We start from the raw sequence: 21416 nt of genomic DNA, 5'->3' as shown, positions 1-21416 counted from the left end.
CATATTTGATAAGCAATAGAGACTCCTCAGTTCTGATTGGTTCTTTTTGTTCCTGTGCAATAAGATTAGAATTGAGAAGTGCTACGAGGCAACAGATTAAGTGTGGAATATGATTATTTTTATCTGTCTCATGTAGTGCTTTGTGGACATAGTATCAGCATCTATGACAAAACTTATTTTTTATAAAAGGTACCAACTCCAGCTTTAAGTTACACCTACTAACTGGAGCCATGGTTCATCCCAACGTGCACAAACACCATAAAACTGTCGTCTTTAACCCCTGAGCTCTGGAGGAAAAAAGTTGTCGAAATTAAAAACTAACCTTCTGTTTTTAAAAACCAAAGTGGTGGTCTCCTTGTGGAGGCTACAGTGGTTCTGTTTTAACCATCAGGTCATCCTCAGATCCTCTGGGACTGAATTCCAAGGCTGAATGCCAATATTTGAACCAAAGCTCGGCATAAGGAAAAAGACTCACTTTTACAGTAAATAGGAGGACAGAATACTTCTCCTGCACAGAGATTTACTTCCAAAAGGGAGACAGGGGGAAAAGAAAATACCTACAGTAATACAAACCTAAGACCCAATTTAACATTGTAAAACAGGCAGCTCAACTGTTGGAACAATTTGCACAACTTCACTTGTGGAGCTTTTCAGGGGATGACAGTGATATTAAGAAATACTGATGTAACTATGAAAACTAAAGATAAGAGATCTTACATTTGAAACACAATTTTCAACACTGTCTCAGCAAACAGTCAGCATTACATGAACATACAGATTATGTCCATTACATACCAGGTCCCATACCTGAACTTCCAGCCAAGACCACTGCTAATAAACCAGTGCTCAATGTATGCACATGTTTGGACATTGACTTTCACTTTCCCTGTGGGTGTCGTATTTTAGTGCACAGGCATCTCTTTCATTGTGAATGTCTTTCTCCTTCCTATTAAAGTTTTTTTAGGCTTACATGTTAGCAAAAAAAGCTGCGTACCTCCACATCAAGCAGACACACAGCGACATTATCATCCCATTGGAGTCATGCTTGTGTCCAACAGATGAATGCAACCCGGTCTGCTAAAAATTACATATGAAGCTCAGCGTAAGTTCAATCAGGAAGACCTTCCTGCGCTCATTCATTCCCAATTCTCCCTCTCCCACTCCCACTGCTTCCTCCAATCAGCTGCCTCCGGGCGTGCACTCTTCTCACTGTGCCATTGTAATTAGCCACGACCTCCATCAGCCAATCAGGTTGTCACTACGAGATTTTAAATCTGTTCTCTCCTCTGCCGCTTTCAGCTGTCATTCTAGAAAGAATCACGCCCCCCCCCTCCTCCACCCGTTCACCTCCAGCCGTCATATCCAAGGTCAAAGACAAACCTGAAGACTCATTCCTCTACTCATCCGGATCATCAGCACCCAATCCTCATCTCTTCTTCACTTCCTCTACCACCACCACGGGGGGGTTCCCTAATTGGCTACAGATCCATCACACTCCTTATAGCTCACCATCTCAAAGGGGTCTAATTGCCAAAGACTTTTCACATTTTTCACATTTCATTCTCATGCGCACTTGTAATTAAAAATTTTCTTTCCAAAACTAAAAACGTGTCTCTCCTGATTGAAATATATGCAGCAAATGATTTGCCTGAATGGATTCTGGAATTTCTCAATTGTGGGATCAATAAAGGTGTATCTTATCTCTTATCTTATCTTATCTTATCTTATCTGAATGGTTTAGTGAAAGTGTAACATTGCTTGTTTTTTTGTCCAGAAGTGCTACAATGTAGGTGGTCAGGGTGGATTTGGGATGTAAAAAGCTTTGACACCTGAGACCAGGGTTCGTGACCTTCACATGTGGTTGGGTTTAGACTACAAAAACATTGTGGTTACGGTCAGGGAAAGTTTGTGGTGTTAAAGATCAAAAAAGTAAACATGTCTGGTGTGTTGTGCTTTTCCAAAACATTTAACCAAAAAATACTCTCTTTCCTAAACTGCAGCCAAGTGCTTTGAGTGGCTTCAGCATCACCACAAAAATGTTCACCATCACCATGTTTTAGTTGCCACTAGCTGATATTGCAGGGTATCTACAGGTATCACACACTTAAATTAATGTTTTTAACACCTGTTATAGATGATTTTTAACCAAATTTAAAACTGATTTTAGATTTTTTTTCCAGGAAAGGCAGGTAAGTATAAAGATAAGTAATATATAGGTGGTCCCGTGCAGAGGCAGGTTTTATTTAGTTATTAGAGTAAGGTTTATCTACATTTTGCCGACAGGTAAGTGCAAGTATAAAGTAAAGAGAGTTATTTTCAGTGGTAGGTTTAAAGATTTGTAACATCATAAAAGTGGACTTACACGCAGAAGACCATGACTCATCCTGACAAGAGGGAATTATATAACAGATAAATAAAATTAGATAAAATGTTGTGGCAATTAAAAACTCACAAATTCAATTATTCTTCACATTCTTCATTTAATGTCCCTATCTGAGAGTAATTTGAAGAGACTTGACAAGAAATGAGGAGAGAAAAAGATGAGAATGACCCAGCAGGACACACACATTACTTTACAAGGTCAGGCTGTCAGAGGCCCCTGTTTCCTCATCATGCTGATAGAAAATGTAATCCAGGAGCCAGTGAGTTTCCTTTACTACGGTTTTGCTGTTGCAAAATACTGTTAAATAAATGTAACTTTTATAAGACTGAGGATGAAGTCCAATATTCACTCTCCTTCTAGATCCTATTTGTTCACCACTAAGTCCTGAATAAAACATCTGGCTCTTCTACTGTCTTCACAAGCTAGTCTTTAACTCTGCCTATCGGTCATTTGGTGCTGACAGGTAGCGTACAGTGATTATCGGAGCTTATTTGCCAAAATTAGCTGCGGTAAACAGGGTTCATATGAGCGCCATACAATATATGTTATGCAAAACCAAAACTATGATTCGTGTTGTAAGCTGTAAAAGGCTACATGTTGTAAGAAGCTATTTGTTGTAAGAGGCTCATTGAAGCTGTAACCAGCTCTGTACAGGTGCAGCGGCAGTTGATCAGTCTGATTCGTCTCTGTTTAGTTTCACATGGAGGCTAATAAGGGAATTGAAGGTTGTAGTTTTGTTTCCACCGTTTAATTTGAAAAACATGTAACACTGATTACATAACAAGCCTCTGAGCTAAAACAAAAAACCTCATTGTCAGCCCAGAGCTAGCGGGTGGCTATGTCAGGACCAAAACACACAGCTCTCAGTGGTGGGTCAATACATCATGTCAGTTGTCAGCCAGACCCACGCAGACTAAGGCTGTTTAATGCCTAGCCAGGTGGTCCACCGTGTCGAAAGCTGCTCTGTAGTCAAATGGCCGATTGTGTGTGGAGTTGATTCACTGACGTATGTTGTTTTGTCTGGGTTGGCTTCAGTCTGCCGTTATGTATTGCTCGCTTACACCTGTCACCATAAAACTCAGCTCACTGTCAGTCAATTGAAGCTGTAAGAAGAAATACGCCAGAAAAAGAGTTGACTCTTGAGAGGATTGTGTTCACACGAGAGCAAAGTGGTGGGTTTGGAGCAGGTAACATTAAGGATAACAACACTCTGGTACAAGTTAACTGGTTATGGTTAAGAAGCACTGAGGATGGGCAGATAGGTAGATACTGTAGGTACATTTCCTACTGCTCCTGTTTCACATTAAAAACGTTCAACTTGGCAAAACACTTTATCACTTTTATTGTGAAGCAGTTAGTAAAAACGCAACGTATTCCTCACAGAGTTTAGCACTCACTGTGATCATTCATCAAACATGCATCTAGAAAAGAAAACTTGGTCATTTTTGACAGCAGATCAGTTTTAAATATTGCAAGGAGTAAAGGGATAAGAAGGAGCAGCCACAACGAGCTGTTAGATGAAGAGCTGCAGTTGACAGGCTGCACACCCACAACGCCTCAGCAAGGTAACCAACTCTTGTTACTGTGTCCTGTTATTGTGTAGAAAACTACCGCAGTTACTATTCTTCTTCTTCAGTAAACCGTGAGTTTGTTTGATTGCACTGTAAAGAGCACAGCGCTTCTGAGTGTGGACAGAACAAGGACAGAAATCTTAAGGATTACAACCGTAAAGTTGTCATTATGCTCCAAACACCATGGCTTCAGGCAACATTCAAAGGCTAAAGAGTTTTTAAACTGTTCTGAATGGTCACTGAATAGAGAAAGGTTTGTTGTGATGATTGTACAAATGGGGATAACAACAGGACACACAAAACATATTTTGCAGAAGGGCACACATGCTAGTGGGCGACAGGATTTCTACAATCAGTACGTCATTTGGCTGATCGACAGTTGCTGGTTGTATCCTGCAAAGAAATGTAGTAATGCACCAACAAAGGCGGTGAAGAACACTGCAAGCTAGAGAGGATTAATGTAAACATGGCAGGATTTAAAACATTCAAAAAATGTGACGAGGCTCAGCGGGACGTGCAGGCTGACAGTGACGTTCACAGAATATAGTAAACAAGCCAACAAGTCAACCCTTGAAGCTAAAGTGTGCTTGCTACGCAAAGAACAGATCGGAAATGTAAGACAACATTTTTTGCTGACGCTAGATATCAAACAGAAGCCAGAGACCGTATCGTATTAAGTTGCCGTGAGCTGCAAATTCACTACTTATAAGCAGAAAGCACAAGACAACGTTATTTTGGAACCAGACTGCACAAAGTCTCTCCTCTGTCTCTTTCAGACTCACCCTGGGTCTGGGTCTGCAGCTGTCTTTATCAGAGAGCAGCATGAAAGTGAGGAGCGCTCACTGTTGAGCTTAATCTGTGGACCAAATGTCCCTGACAAAAGAAGAAGAAAAAGACTGCTTGAGCCGAATCTCAGTTGACTGAGGGATCTCTGACTGATGATTTGAAACCCTACTTCTAACATTGGCACTTTTCTTTCATTTATTTGCCTATTCTTCCAGCAAATTCCAGCATAAATGAGAAAACTGTTTTTAATAAACATCCATTTGTATTTTGGTACAAAAACACAAGAATATTTCAAATACCAACCTTACAAAAAACACAGGCTTTCAAATGTTCACAAACAAATTCAGTAAATCAACCTGACAGCAATAATGTGTGTTTAGTTTGTTGTTGTGGGTGGCTTTTCCCATTGACTTGCTTTATTGTGCAGTAGAATACCAGTGAAACCACCCCGACAGTCCAAACTCTGGTATAGAAAATTAGTTCTAGTAAAAACATTCTCCAGTTGCTGGCCCTCTTCCCAGAGTCGTAAAAGTTTAAAGGTGTTCATAATTGCTAACACACCTGTAACAGTCCGGGCTCATGTTCCTTGGATGTTTATATCTGGGCCCCCTTCTTTTTCCTCTCTTCATGAAGGCTGAAATAGTCACATGTTTTCTATTTAAAATGTTTTGCTGTTAAACTTCAGTCTCTTTCTCTCTGCTTGTTTATAGAGGAGCACTGTCTCTTGTAATTTCACCATGTCCAGGGACAACACCAAAAAAACCGCAAATTCTTAAGAACTGCTCTGGGGAAGCCCAAAATCTCTCTGGTTTGACAACCAAGGTTGAAATCAACCCAAGAACAGCTGGACCTCAACAGCTGTTGAATAGACCAAATGAACAGAGTCTCTTCATTTTTATTACTGTGAATCTCTTGGCCTTTCTGCTCTGGAAACATCTCCCATACTTTTGTTTTAGCCATTTTCCAGTATTTCTGTTTCTGATTAATTTCTGGCATTTTTCTGTGTTTATCCCATTAGCTGTTATTTATCGATGTGTTATTGCATCTACAGACCTTCATAACTCTTTGAAAACGTGGGGCATTAGAGGTCTGATACATATTAAACCATAGAGATGCGCTGATTAAAAAGATGAAAGGCTGAGATATGACATGTCCAGAATGTTTTCACAATATCTTCCAAGATCATTGTTCTGGTTCAAGTTCACTCAGACCACAGCGAACCTGTTTACCCTTTCAATTATCATAAGCCCAGTTCAGACCAAAGATTCGCAATGAGACGGAACCTCTGATGGCTGATGGTGTCACCTGCAACTAAGCTGGTCAAACTGCCAGTGGCTGGTTTTAAAACGTAAAACATGTCACCTGTTTCTACAGCCAATCAGCCTGTAGTGAAGTCCGCTGGTCAAGTCAAAATGACTGCAGATGGTGTGTTTGCTTGCCGTCGCAGGTGCTCGGTCCTCACCAAGCCCTCTGTTTCCGTTCTCACAGTGTGCGGGTGTAGGGTGGGTCGCTGCTGCTGCTGCTGGCTGTATGTGCCTATGCCCCCTCCACACACACATTTAACTGACTGATTAATTGGTGCTGGTTATTTATATTATTGTAGCATATTTATTATGAGTACAGTCCATCTGATGCTCGTTTTATGTTTTTTGCTGTTTCCTCACTACTACAAATGCAAAAAAATCTCACTATCACTATCCTCGTGCATATTTTAAGAAGCTAAAAATTAAATTCAGCAACAAAATACGCTTGAAAAGCAGGAAATCAGAACAGAAGTACAGAGAGTTGTTGCATAGAGATGATACACCATCTCATCTAGTTGCATTGGTGTGAACTGGCAAGTTTTTAGAACGTTGCAGAACAGTGCATTGCAAATAGTTGTCCGTTTAAACTCGTCTTGTTGCGAATCCTTGGTCTGAACTGGGCTTTAACCCTATGGGCCCTAGGCGTTTTTGGGGTATTTTTACTGCCTTTACTTTTAAGCTCATATCACAGTCATTATAAAGGCTACATACACATGCTATATCTTGTTTTTTTTCAGGACAATGTGGGCTAACCAGATTTGCTGTCATTTCATGTCCTTCTATGTGCCTGTATTTTATATTAATTTTTTATATCAATGAAAAAAACAAATCTGTGTTACTAAATTCTTACATTTTTACATGTATCTCAGCATAGCAAGTTGGAAAAAGACATATTCTGCCATATATGAAGAGGGGAGACTCTCTGGAATCTGGCAATATAACAACCATGATGCTGGGAAATTCTGTCACTTCACAGCTGTCCAAAACATGTGGTTTGTGCCAGGCGGACATGATTGACAGTATTTTTTCATTATTGCAAGAAATTCCATTGACTCATTCACAAGTCAAAAATGTGTTTTATCTGAAAGAAACATGCAATATTTACATCTAAGATCATAGAAAAATAGTCAACCTACTGCAATGATGTCCTCCAAGATAATATTTGCCACATTGTTTGCAGAAAACAAAGTTTGTTGTTGTTTTTCAGTTTCAGTTATATATTGGGGAAACATTTTGGGCATTGGGAGGGACACGTGTCCCCCTCAATGTATATGGTGACTACGGCCCTGTCATGCATGCATAATTAGGCTACAGTTGTCTGGGTGCGCAAAGGTGAAGTGGCTGGTCTTGTCATACAAAGTTTGATGGAGTGTCAACTGGACAATATGGAGATATTTGCATCTTGAAAGCTGGACTACAAACGTGGATAGACAGGGAGACACACACGCAAGCCTAAGACGTGGTAAGATACGATATTCCTCACTATATGAAGTGACTGATAACAAGATCTGTATAATGGATTGTAAAGAAATTCGTCAGGTTTTTATTTTGTAGACAATTAATCTGGATTTATAACATGATGGGATGACAGCCCAATGATGTGTGTGGTATCAGTGGAAAGTTCTGCTCCTGCGCTTTCATGTGATATGCATGGCATTTCTGTGCGACCCTGCATTCGCGAGAAATCCATCCAAGAGTAATGTGTGTGCAAAGCTGTATGAAAGCTCTGTTATACATAATTTTAGTGTAACTTTATCATTTTTTTTCGCTGTGAAAACATTGGACTACCGACAAGTGCTTGGTCTTGTCGGAACGCTCTGATTCCTGTTTCACGTGATATGCGTGACTTCTCGCTATGACGCACGGTCGCGGAGAAAATCTACAGAGAAGAACAGGTGTGAATTTGGACGCACTATGCGTCGTTCGGGCCCATAGGGTTAAGGAGTACTGTCGTTCTGTTCATCAACCAGTCAAGTTATCATAGACATTTTGCCTGATGTTTTATTGCTTGCCCAACTAGTATTTTTGCAAAGTAGCTAATTTACAGGATCTCAAGGTACCTGTCATCTGTCCGATAAAGATTGAAATGCATAACAAATCCTCTTTGAAAACAAATAAGAACCAGAATAGTTGGGGAAAAAATACCAAAAAAGGAAAATATGCCTCATCTGCGGATAAATCTACTGTTCCACCATTGTGTGATGTTGATCAGTTTTAGGCTCATATAAAATGAACATGCAAAAATACATTCAGAAAGCCTGAAAAAGGACTGTAAACCTGAACATATTAAAAATATTAAACTATTTACATGAATAAGCATTTGACTGTAATTTAGTTAACATCCAGTTTCCTGTCACGTCATGGAAAATTTTAATCTGTTTGGCTTTAAGGCATTGATGATAATGATGATGCATGCCTTTTTGCACCCAGATGTTTGCCAAAACTATAAAGACCTAAGACTATTAGACCTAAATGTGGCTAAAAACAATGCAGATGAAAAATTGAACACAGATGACATCTTTCTACAACAGCATTGATCATGCTCCCCATAAACTGAGGATGACTGAAGGAGAAAATCACATTTTCAATGGGATTGTCATTAAACCTCGATAAGCTTGAGAAAGTCAAATTTATATGACTGTGAGAATGTCACTTTTTCACAGCTAATTACTCATTCCAATAATTCAAATCAATACAAAGACTGGACAAACCGAGACACTGTTGCTCTACCTTTGACGTTATGCAAGACAACCAAATAAATGTTACATATCAGAAAGCAGAACAGAAATGTTCAAAGATAAAAAAGCATCTGAACTTTTGAACAATATTCTCATTCAAGACACCTCAGCACCAGGAAGGAAGCAATAAAGAGACCAAATGCTACTGCGGGATTGTTCTGGCTCCAGTCTCACGAACAGAGACCTCAGTTGGTTCAGATGAAGCACCTTATGTTAGAAACACAGATTTAGGTCCATTTAAAACTAAGCTTCTGTTACAGTGAAACATATGTGTTTATGTCCACAACCCGCAAAGTTTCTATAGCCAATCATGTCAGTGGAAAACTGCAAGGAGGATGAAAACACTTAGAGTGTGTAGAACCTGCTCACTTTACTTTATAACCACAGTGAGGAACTTCCTCCGGGATATTACTGCTGCAATTTTACATACAGATGGGTGACACATGAGAGTAAACCCCATAAAAAACCCACAAAATGTGTTAGTAAGATGTTGTTCCACTGTGAGCTTCCACAACAGCTTTAATGGTCCTTGTCATGGATTCTACAATTACAGACTGAATCACTGCGATGTCGCGCTAACAACAATCACTTCCAGATAGACAACTGGCAACTGATTCCAACTACAGAGATATGTAAAAACGTTTAAAAATATGTGGTTAAACACAGTGGTCTGACCCGTTTGATGTTTCTGCTGCACTTATTTTATGTACTGTTGCTTTGTGATCATGTTTGATAAACCAAATCTACCAGCACAAAAGCCAAGCTATGTACTGCTGTGGACGGGACGGCAGCAAAACTTATTTTAGCCACCTAAAAAAAATCTGTACATTTACACTGATATTGACTCTTTTGGTGGGCCTTTTTAGGTGGCTAAAAAATAACTTAGTGAAGCAGAGTTTTCTCAGCGCAGTTTGATTTTATGTATGCGACGTGAGGATTTGGTGGTGATGGTGGTAGCTATAGAACACTAAATGAAAGGAAACCCAACATTAAGTGTTTGTAAGGTATGGGTCCACCAACAGCCTCAACACTCCTTATCAAAGATTCTCCAAATCTACGGAGCCCCAGTCGAGGGAAAAACATAATTCTTTCAAAAGATATTCTTGTTCATTTGAATAAAACTTGTGCAGTTAAACAGTCTCTGCACTTTAGTATAACTGTGCATGTGTAACTATATAACTATGCGTGAACATTACATTCATTGTACCGTCCTCATTCTAGCTGAGAAATTGTTGCTTTTACTGAAAAAACTTTATTGGTTGATAATGTAAAAGGAAGTGGAAGCAGTGGGTAATAGGGCTGGGTGTCGTAAAAAAAAAATCACGATATCTGAACCAAAACCAGTAGCTGAAAGTGATGGTAATACCAGTTGAGGACTTCATTTGATACCCATCATGTGACTGTAAGCGCTTGACTACACCTCATCAGACTGTGTGGGTTGTAGCTGCTGGGGTAGTGGGCCAATCACATGTCACATTAAACTGAAGAAATCTTGCTGTGATTGGCTGTGAGAAAAAACATACAAATAATCATTTTTTTCTAGAGCTAGGTACAAAAAGGTTTGAATGCAGGTATCGTTCGACTGGAGAAGTTTCAATACAACTTGGTACTTGGCTATTACAGTCAATACGTTAAAGGTTTCGAGTACTGATACTCTGCTCAACTGAGTAACATAAACTATAACCTGAAACCTCGTTAACTCTGAGAGGAGTCATCCAGCAAGCGAAGCAGCTTCGACTGATGGTCAGTCCAAAGTAATCATATAAAATCTAGCCTATAATCAGTGTCTGTCTAACGGCTGCTAAATGTGTTTGTCTGATCATCGGCTGAGAGAAAAACAGAGCCAGTCCAGAAGAAAAAAAACACTCATCCAGCCTAATGAAAGATAGGTTGGTTATTACGAGTCATTACTGAGTGGCCAGGCGGAGACCACAGACATTCCTCCCGACAAAACACACTCACACTGTGGTTGTCAACTTTCAATTTTTCTGCTGTCTCTGCAGTTTTTGCATTTTTTCCTGTACACATTGAGGGGACAGAAAAAAGGACACTATATTCTCTCTTTGACTCTTTGTCTTTTTCCATATGTGCCTCTATTTGGTGTGTCTGCTTCTTTCTGTACATCCTGTCTCTGCCTCTCTCTCTCTCTCACACAGCAGATGGATGGTGGGTGGTCAGGGAAGGGTTAAGTGCTCTGCTCTATAAACTCTGCTTTAAGAGTCTGCTGAAAGCTACTGGTTCAGCCTTTAAATACAGTCATTTGACACATCCCAACAGGGGCTTGTAGCATAGAGCAGCTGCTGACCCAAACTCAGGCTTTAAGGCGAGCTGGTGTGTTGGCGTCACACTGCTTTGGACAGCATGAAGGCTCTCTTATTCACCTGTATGCTGGTGCCGTGGCTGGTGGCAGCCTCGTCCAGGAGGTCTGATCATGATTCACAGCTGATACCGGGATCTCTACCTGACAGGGAGCTGAACGGATACTTCAATGACCATTTGAAATCAAGGAGGGCTAGGGTAAGTACATTATTATTTACAGCATGCTTTTCTGCAAGGCACATGCTTTTATTGCAAACATGCTTTGAGACAAACATTTGATTTAAATTTGCAAAACACATTTTTTTTCTTAAATAGTCCTGAGGCAGCAATAAAGTTTTTGCCGTTCACATGTTGCACTACTTCAGAAGACATTCCTTACGCTTGTAGTTGTCACTGTTACATAGTGATTCAAGGTGATTTATTCAGGTGGTGAAGTTGCATTTATAAAGAAAAATAATAATATGCAATCTTGTGCATAGACTTTAATTAAAAACAAAGGCTCTGCTCTCCTTACAGTAAATATGAGCAGAAAGACACCCTTAACACTTAGATAATAGAAATTTCTTATTAAGGAAAGATAAGAAAAATAAAACAGGTAAAAAAGATGAGGAATAAGATATAAAATAAGTCTTTACTATCCCCAAGGACAATTTTGTCATGCTCAATATTTGGAAATATGCAAAATCATGACCGAGCCACATTATTCTAAGAGCTAATAATCCACTTCATGGTTTAGTCAGTTAATTTGTCTTCTCCCACTGGCAAACGCCAAAAACTGTCAGCACTTGACTTCACCGCCCTCCTCTAAGAGGTAATAATTCATTCAGCTCACAGTTTCAACACAAACACACACACACACACACACACACACACACACACACACACACTCACACACCTTGTGGCTGTGTCTAACTTTTTCTCCCACCAGACAAACAGAACCCTGAAGTGACCACACTAACCATTGACTAACCACACTAACCTCTTCAAGAAATATTTGGACAAACCAAAACCAGAGTCTGGTCTGGTTGATCCTTCGGGAAACACTTGCAGGAAGTGGAAAAACCCACAAACAATCCAGAGAATGAGACGGACAGAAATAAGTGTGAGTGAATGAGGCTGTGAAACTTAACTTGAGTTTTTAATGAGTAAAAACTTCATTTGGGACCAGCTGTTTTTCATTCAACAGTCTGTCAGTGCCAGGTCCTTCAGAGACAGACTTCATAGCCTCTTCTGCTTCTACAATTAACCACAAGATTCACTCAGGCTAACTTTTTAATCCACAATGTGGAAAAGTTCTGTTTTCATCCCTTTGATTGGTCTGCAGTCCAGTCAGTTCGTTCAGAAACAAGGATTGGGGTTTTTATTTTGCTCAAGGATACTTTGATTGGTTACAACTTAAACTTAAACTTTTATTAGTTGTTAGTGTACTGGTAGCAGATTAGTTCCCCTCTCTCTGGTTGTATTTTGCAAAGATGCTTTTTGGTTGCAATCATGCAACTAAGTCCTCAGAATGATGAGCTTCTGTGGCAAGTGGCTTATTGATGATACAATTTACCTGGCTGCCACAGTTGAAAGATTTGGAGTTGTTCACAAGCCCAAAATTCCAACATAATTCTCATTGGTTCCTGCATGACAGCACAACGGCATTACCCCGCCTGGTTATGTGTCAGTGCAAGTACAAGGACATTTCTGAAAGATGAACTGATCAGGTATGGTTACAAAGAACAATGTCAATGCAAATCCAAAAGTCATCACCACAAAATTAAAAAGGAAAAATTCCCTCAACCCCGCAGCTAACCAGTAACTAGTCGTGCACACTGCAGCAGCTATGACTGTGGTCAGTGATCGGCCAGTAACCAGCTGTAGACTGCTACAGAAATAGAGTCTGGTAACCAACGTGCAATTGTTGATAATGAGAGCATTGAATGGCGTCTGTGTTCAGACCAATGGCAGAACTGTGTCAGAAGTATTATCCAACACACTTCACTGGGCGGGCGGCACGGTGGTGTGGTGGTTAGCACTCTCGCCTCACAGCAAGAGGGTTGCCGGTTCGATCCCGGGCGTGGGAGCCCTTCTGTGTGGAGTTTGCATGTTCTCCCCGTGTCAGCGTGGGTTCTCTCCGGGCACTCCGGCTTCTTCCCACAGTCCAAAGACATGCAGATTGGGGACTAGGTTAATTGATAACTCTAAATTGTCCGTAGGTGTGAATGTGAGTGTGAATGGTTGTCTGTCTCTATGTGTTAGCCCTGCGATAGTCTGGCGACCTGTCCAGGGTGTACCCTGTCTCTCGCCCGATGTCAGCTGGGATAGGCTCCAGCCCCCCCGCGACCCTCAAGAGGATGAAGTGGTTAGAAGATGAATGAATGAACTTCACTGGGCAATCAAATACATCCAAGCACATGTTCCTGGTAGATGACTTTGTAACATGAACTGTGTAATTCTATTCATCATCTGGAGATTATGGAAATGGAGGATAAAGTGACTGTCATCATGACAACTTGCCAGAGTTGAAAAATTCTGGCTCATAGTATAACATCTGCTTTACAGTGTTTTAGCGTTGATAAACCCTTTAAACTCGTGGATCTGTGACTGAAACTGGATTTTCTGGATTTCATCTTCTCAGGTGTACTTAAAGCGACACGCTGTCAGCAACACAGTTATTTCTAACACAGTGAAATTTACAGTCAAAGTGTCCACTTGGACCCAACAGTGTCTCTTACAGACTCCAGTTCTTGTTCTTCAGTGGTTAAAAATCACACATTTTATTATCCCCTCACTGTTTTATAAATAATTCATAACAAGACTTACTGTCGCCATGGTCACCATCAGTGTGTAAATTACATTTTCCAAATAAGACAGCAGTTTTATTCCAGTCTACATGCCTGTGACTGTAAGAGAAACCTGCCACATTGTTAGTGTCTTTGATTTAATTCTAACTGATTCTATTTTTTTTTTTTTTTAACGTTATCATTACATCAAACCTAACCAAAACCTGCTCATGACCACTATATTTAACAGCAGTGGCTGAAAACAGCACAATGCAATACATTTTTTCTATCTTCATTTTGTTTCTACAAAAACTTTGACACAGTGCAACATGTGAGCATATTTCCAAAACTGAACTCCTAACCTTGGGAGCGTCAATTGTCATTTTTACACACAGATTGCACTACAGGGCCACACCAAGGTCCCTTCTTCAGGCCACCTTTGCATTTTGACACAAAACAAAACAACAGCAACATCATTCCGCTCCAGTGTGTGATTATAGATGGCATACGAGACGTGATGGGCATGACACGTGACACAGCAGCGTTGGCCTCTAGGGCAACATATAACATGTGTCAATAGTGCTTTAAATACAATAACAATAGCAAAACGTGCCAATAATAATCATTGACCATCTCTGTTATATGGCCGCTGACCTCGTCCTCTGCCATTTCAGTGCTGTTACTGTTGCTGTTACTAAGGCAAGACCACTCTCCCCATTCTGTGATTGTACCTCACATACAGCATTGTGAGGTGGCAAAACAACGCAATATTCTCACCTTGAACAGACAGTGTAAAAGGGGCTAATGTTTTGCTCTAGCAAATGAGCTGGCGGCTATATGAACAGGCCTTGCTTTCTCCTGCAGAGCGTGGTGTCTGTTGCTGATGAACCTGATGACACTGCAATCGAAGCAGGAGGAGATGCCTCTGGTAAGAGAAAGGCCTGTTTTTCTCATGTACATACAAAACATCTCATTTAAATTGATATAGAAAGTTTAAACTGCTGGCCAATTGAGTCAATGTGTTCCTGGTTTGAAGGTTTGGGAAACACACAAAGAGAAACTTCAGTTTTCTCAGAACATTTTAATCAAAGTTGAGTTGGGTTTGAACCCAGAAGCACATGTTGGCAAACAGCAATTACAATAACTTGGTTGGTTGCCTCTAAAGTCTACTTCATAGTATCTATCTCAAAGAACACATTTTTTAATGTATGGAGAAGTCATGCCCAACATGGCTACCTGCTCTTTTAGGTTCTGAGGTGACAAGAACCTGAATAAGATGAAAAGCGGGTCAAATTAAAGTTTATGACAAACTTGAAAGTGTAAGATTATCATTCTTGGTATAATGATATCAAGTTAAGTCAAATTTATCGATAGAGCACATTTTAAAAACAAGCGCTGACTAAAGTTATTTACAGGGGGAGTTAAAATACAACTAAATAATTAAAACTGGGAATGTGGAACATTAATCTGATTAATCAAAATATCTGAGGGATCTTAAAGGCAGACCTTTAAAAACAAATAAAAACAATCTTAAAATCAATACTATATTTCACTGGTAACCAGTGAGGAGAGGCCAGTACAAGAGAGATAAATTCCTTCTTCTTAGTACCAGTGAGGAGACTCGTGTCTGCATTTTGAACTAGCTGTAGGTGAGCTACAGATGACTGACTGCCACATAAAGAGAGTTAGACCAGTGAGGATGTGAAGTAGTAAAAGCATGCACGATGGTTGCTTTACATCAAATTGATTAATTTCTACCATAATATTCTCTCAAACTACACAGGAGGAAAAAAGTGAGTTTGACTGAAATGTTTGGTACTCCCTTGTTTCATAAACACAGGCAATATTACAGTTGATGAGATGATTAATCGATCAACAGAAAATTAATAGACTACTATGTTGATAATCGATTCACTGTTGAAGTTATTTTCAAACAAAAATACAAAACATACTGTACCCTACCTATCTTAGGTCTTATGCAATGAACTGAGTATCTTTGAGTTGTTGTAGGCTCATCGGACAAAACAAGACATTTGAACACTTCATAGAATTTTATTTTCTGACATTTTGTAGCCTACAAAACTAATCAAAAATATAATTGTTAGTTGCAGCCCTAACTGAATTAATGATTGGTTGTTAGAAATGCATTGTTGTGACTACAGACTATTCTGAAGAAGGCTTGATGTTTGTGTGGTGCCTCTGTATTGCAGACCTACCCACCTGCCTGCTGTGCGTGTGTCTGACTGGTTCAGTATACTGTGAGGAGGTCAGTCCAGACATGACCGCCGTTCCCACATTGCCTAAAGAGACGGCCTACCTGTATGCCCGCTTCAACAAGATCAAAAAGATCAGCACCAAAGACTTTGCTGACATTGGTAAGGCTGGAAACTGTCTCCAGAGACTGAGAGGTGGTGGTGAATACTAGTCAGATTCACTGTATTGTTCTTTGATTAATTATCCTGAAATTGTATACTGCACTTTATTATTTACAGAAAATCTTCCCAGCATGTGTCTTTGGGTTATTTCAGCTTGGCCTTAGAGACTGTAAGTTTATAACAGTAAGCCTGCATTACAAACTGGAGGTGTACAATTTGAAAAATGTGGGTGTTTACCAGGCCGGAAGGGTTAAATGAAAAGACACTTTAGAACGGCATCATGGAAAATGTAGGATCCAGTGTTTTTGAAGGTGGATCCAAACTTGGAACTAAGAGTCAGGATATCTTGGCCTCTGCTGCACAGATGTTAAGCATTATTTTTTCAATCTGTCTCTTCAGAGTCTCAAAACTTTAAGAAAGTGCAAAAGTAAATCACTGGAGTATCCTTTTAGGTATTGTTGTGTGTCGTCAGCATAGCAATGGGATGTGATGTTGCGGTAAACAGGGTAAAGACAGCAGAATTAGGCAGGACAAATACACAACAGATATCAGCTTCTGTTGCTGATTTTAAGTTTTTTCATGTTAGGTTCTGGGTCATAAAATGCTTAGCCCCGTTTGCTACGGTTCTTTTTTTGTCTGGCAAGACACCAGCTGGCTGAGAGACCTTAAAAAACAGAAATGCATACACATCACAAGGGTAAAGCACTTTGCACCACTGCTAACAGGAGAAACCCTGACTTGATAATTCCCCAGCCCAGAAGAGAAATGCCAGTGTTAATATTTGCAAAATTACAAAGATACTGGTCCAAGTATCTCTCTCCAAGAGGACGAATACATACATCCACAAATTCAAATACAAAAATAGTTTTAGGTGTGCCCCTCTCAACAGGGTCTTGGTCAAACACCTCAGCTGATTATCCAGTCCATGTCTTGGTCTTTTAGTACTACATTGTGCTGGATTGCAATAGTCTACAGAGTTCTACAATAACATCAGAGGAACAATTTGACAGGTGTCTGTAATAGCTTTGTTGAACAGGGAAGGAACGAGAACCAGTTGACCTAAAATGGTTCAAAATGGTGATACAACAACAAAAGAAAGCGAGATGTCCAAAATAGCGACAACTGCAATAACATATTTTTCTCCAACCTATTAATAGTGACGCTGAAGAGGATTGACCTGTCGGGGAACATGATCTCAGAGATCGAAGATGGCGCGTTCGCTAAGCTGACCCTGCTGGAGGAACTGTCTCTGGCTGAGAACAGACTGGTCAAACTTCCTATGTTACCTTCCAAACTCATATCCTTCAATGCCAACTACAACCTCCTCAAAACAAAGGGTGTCAAAGCTAATGCTTTCAAGGTAAACATCTTCATCTCTCCAGACTTTTTCAATCATCCCAACCTGATCTAGACAATGGAGACTGGGTCAAATCAAAGCATTTTTCGAAAATTGAACAGAACTATTTGTCTATCATTAGCAAGTATTTATTATCAGAGAGACACAAACCAGCCAGGGGAGCTCTTCTTAGCAATGTTGTGCCAAAGGTGAAGACAAGCTGGCTAAATCCTGTACTGTGTATGATATTTGTGCAGAGCAAAGATTCATAGGACAAGGTACTACAGGATACTATGCAACATCATTTTAGGTTGCTTTACAACACAATAGAAAACCAATACAGAGATGCTTGGATGGAGCCTACATTTCCTTACTGCAGAGTTTTCTATTGCCTACATTAGTTTTTTCTAACCGTTTATGAAATATGCTTACTTTCTTTGCCCAAAGAATGAGAAAGAAGTTTGTGGTTTTTGGGGGAGATACATGTTGGAACTCTTTAGTATATCCATCCATCTCGTACTTCTGTTCAGCAGCAGGTACTGGTTTCTGTACAGGCACGATGGTACCAAACCTGGCAACCTCAGACTCCAGGAAGTAATACAGTCACTACTTGACCGTTTATTAATACGAAAGAGATGCAGCTCCTAACTCCCCCTAAAACCACAAACTGTCATTTTTACATTTCTGCTAATATATATTCTTGTATCCAAGTGTGCTGTATGTTTTTGAAAGTAAACCTTTAGTTTCCACACACGGATGGCTTGAATAATTCAGCTGAATCTATGAGGTCTTCATGGTGTGAATTTGTTTCTCCAACAGAAAATGGCCAAGCTGATCAACCTCTACCTGGCTGACAACCAGTTGGAGGCTGTTCCATACATCCCAGACAGTGTTCGAATCTTACATCTACAGGTTTGTATCCTTCAATGCTAAAATATACACAACTATATTGACTTCGGAAGCTAGGGACACTGAATTGAAACAGTTTTTTTGCGTGCTAGTGAAATATTAATCAGTATTATAGGACAAATCTTTCTATCTGATTCTGAGGTTTTTTCGACTCAACCAGCTAACATTTTATTCACTCCATTTTCTTCAGAACAACAACATAACTGAGGTCAACGTAAACACCTTCTGCAGGGGCAATGACACCTACTACCTACGACCAAGCCTCAGTGAGGTCCGTATGGACGGCAACCCCGTGGTGCTGTCGAAGTACCCCGACAGTTTTGTCTGTATGAAGGTATTGCCTGTCGGACGGTACCGCTGAGGAGGCAGAAACTTTACTGTAGCCCCTTTGTTGCTGATGGAGCAGTTTTCCCACAACAGAGTGCTGGGGGGATACCGTGACGTTCTGGAATTTGGGGTGCTGGTCCCATGGTGGGGATAAAGGTGTCAATGTTTTTTACTTCAGCAAACCTACAAACAGCATGTGACACTGTCAGGTCGAAATGAAACCATTCACTGGATTAAAAGGTGTAGAATTCAAGGATCTTCTCTACTCTGGCCTTTTTCAGGCATTTAAACATCTGCAGGATGATGTACACTAGAGATGTTGACAGTCACAGTCAAATGAATTGGTGCAAAACAACCCAAAAGTTGTGAAGGCCTCACTATGCTTCAAACAAACTAGTTAGTCTGAACACGTCTAAAAAAGACACTTCTACTAGTTAAAACTATCCTCAGTGAAAGGCAGGCTACATCACACTGCCTCTCTGATCCTTCTCCAACAACTTTGTTTCTTGAATCACATTGAAGTCTTGACATGTTGAATCCTACAAATGTGTGTAACGGCCCACACTTCCAGACAATCTCTCTTCAAAAGCATTTATGATGTTTAACAAGACCAAAGTCATAAAAGACCTTGAGAAAGAAGTCTAGATCCAGCCTACCTTACACCTCAACACACCTGGCCAATCAATGCATAAAGTGGATGTGTTTGTCAGATTGTCTGTTTCAGACAACAAAAATTGTCCAACACAGCTTTTGATTCCACTATCAAAAAAAGGGCTTCAGATGTTAATAAACTGGACAAACACTGAAGCGCACTTAAGCCTTGACGATGAGACTGTTATTGTCAGATAGCCAGATACACAGATTCAGACCACCTGTTCAGCAGGCAAACTGCCCTCTGACTGTCCTTTCTACAGGTGACGTAATGGCAGCAGAACTGATGTAATCCTGTAAATGAGTGGAGAAGCACCAACATCTTTACAACATCAGTCCAATTTATTGTTTCATTTTGACCTGACGCTGTACTACCTACATGAATGAAACGACACACACTGCTTGTGACTTTAAACACATATGCAGCCACAAGCCAACAGGCTTGCTTATAACTACCTGTACTTATTAGTTCGAAACACAACAGGCCAATGTTTTCACACTTTTGTGAAACAGAATCTAAAATAGAAGTTATTTTTTACTTTATGCAACTGTAAGTACTAAAGAAAAAAAATGAAGTCAGGATATTACTGCAACCTGTTATATAACTTTGCCACTTTTGCTGACCTAAACAAGTAACTTGTACTTGTGTAAAACATCTCATTTCACGGTTTTACATTAAATTTAACAACAAAAACAACAACTGCAAGTAAACTGTCCAACAAGTGCTTTTATAGAACGACACATTTTTTAGCCTTACAAAGCCGGATCACAGTTTTCACCTTGCTCATTGTGGATCATCAGGAATTTAATCTGGTCAGACATCATTGCAAGAACACATGACATGAAGAGCAGTTTTTAACTATGTGTATTAATGTTGTTGCATGCTTCATTTTAAAACTTCCAGACTAAAAACAATGTAGGCTGGCTTTGAGGCTAACACATAATATTAAAAAAGTCCATTTTGAAAATATAAGTCCTGTCTGACATACCGTCACCACTGAATGAAAATGTTACTGTAGTTTACAAAACACAACCTTAGATGTTCTTTGTAAACCACAAACCAAGTATTTTTGCAGTTAATATTTTAAAGAGTTGTGATGACAGAAGGAGGGAAGATGCTACAGTGTCTTCCAAACAAGATTGAAGTCATTTTAGTCATACAAGAGGAATACTTGATGCCTGCATGATGATTTAAAGTGTTATTTTCTCCAAATGAACATTGTCACATGGCAATGAAAAGTTTCTGAAATGGCACTTAAAATAAAACAGCCTGTGAGCATTTGACATTCATTGTATGTTGCTTTGAGATTTTCTTGTCAGACTATTGATTCTAGCTGACTCAGACAGCTGATTCACATTAGATTGTCTTGGTATGCCAGCAGGAATAGTCTGTTAATACTTTTCTCATGAGTGTTCTCTCAGAAAACGACTGCGTTTTGCTCTGCTATTGTGTGAATTAATTTCACTTTTAATTATTCCATTAAAACGTCCTCTCTATAAAAGGCAATGGCCATGTAGACTTGTCCAACTGCAGGCTTTCTTAAGCATTTTGTGACTCGGCTTCACTTTGTTTTTTAATTTATAGACTCCAGTTGGAGTGAGCTGGGGAACAATGTATCTATGAACTATAGTAATGTGAAAGTTACTCCTTTTTTATTTTGTCTGCTTTTAAAATGTCTTGCTTGTGTCTCTAACTCTTCCCTTCCAGTAATAAAGAGAAATTATTACTGATGTGAATAAGACAGTGATGTACAGGAAGATGGGTATGTGACATGGCAATGTTTTTAAGATGTTTTAATAAAGTCAAACTTTGTAAATTAAAATGAGTTTGGAATTATTTTTGAGTCTGCTTTATGTGTAAGAAAAAGTGTTTCAAATGTTTAGCCTAAAGTACAGGTACAGCCAGAAAAAAATGGAATCGTACTCCAATCAACACAGGAGGTTTTAGT

General features: G+C 39.7%; 2 protein-coding genes across 2 annotated transcripts in view; one reads left to right on the top strand and one right to left on the bottom strand.

The window, feature by feature from the left end:
• Positions 1-21416, bottom strand: part of cenpp (centromere protein P) — a 131523-nt gene that overhangs the window by 92476 nt on the left and 17631 nt on the right. The window lies entirely within an intron of this gene.
• ogna (osteoglycin, paralog a) lies at positions 10999-21290 on the top strand. Its single transcript, XM_033625810.2, has 6 exons — positions 10999-11299; positions 14734-14797; positions 16080-16244; positions 17402-17604; positions 18400-18492; positions 18680-21290. Exons 1-6 carry the CDS (start codon positions 11144-11146, stop codon positions 18848-18850), a joined length of 852 nt encoding a protein of 283 aa, XP_033481701.1. The 5' UTR covers positions 10999-11143; the 3' UTR covers positions 18851-21290.

This window comes from Epinephelus lanceolatus, chromosome 1 (assembly GCF_041903045.1).
Source record: "Epinephelus lanceolatus isolate andai-2023 chromosome 1, ASM4190304v1, whole genome shotgun sequence".
In the NCBI taxonomy this organism is placed as follows: domain Eukaryota; kingdom Metazoa; phylum Chordata; class Actinopteri; order Perciformes; family Serranidae; genus Epinephelus; species Epinephelus lanceolatus.
This window is presented reverse-complemented; position numbering and strand designations above follow the sequence as displayed.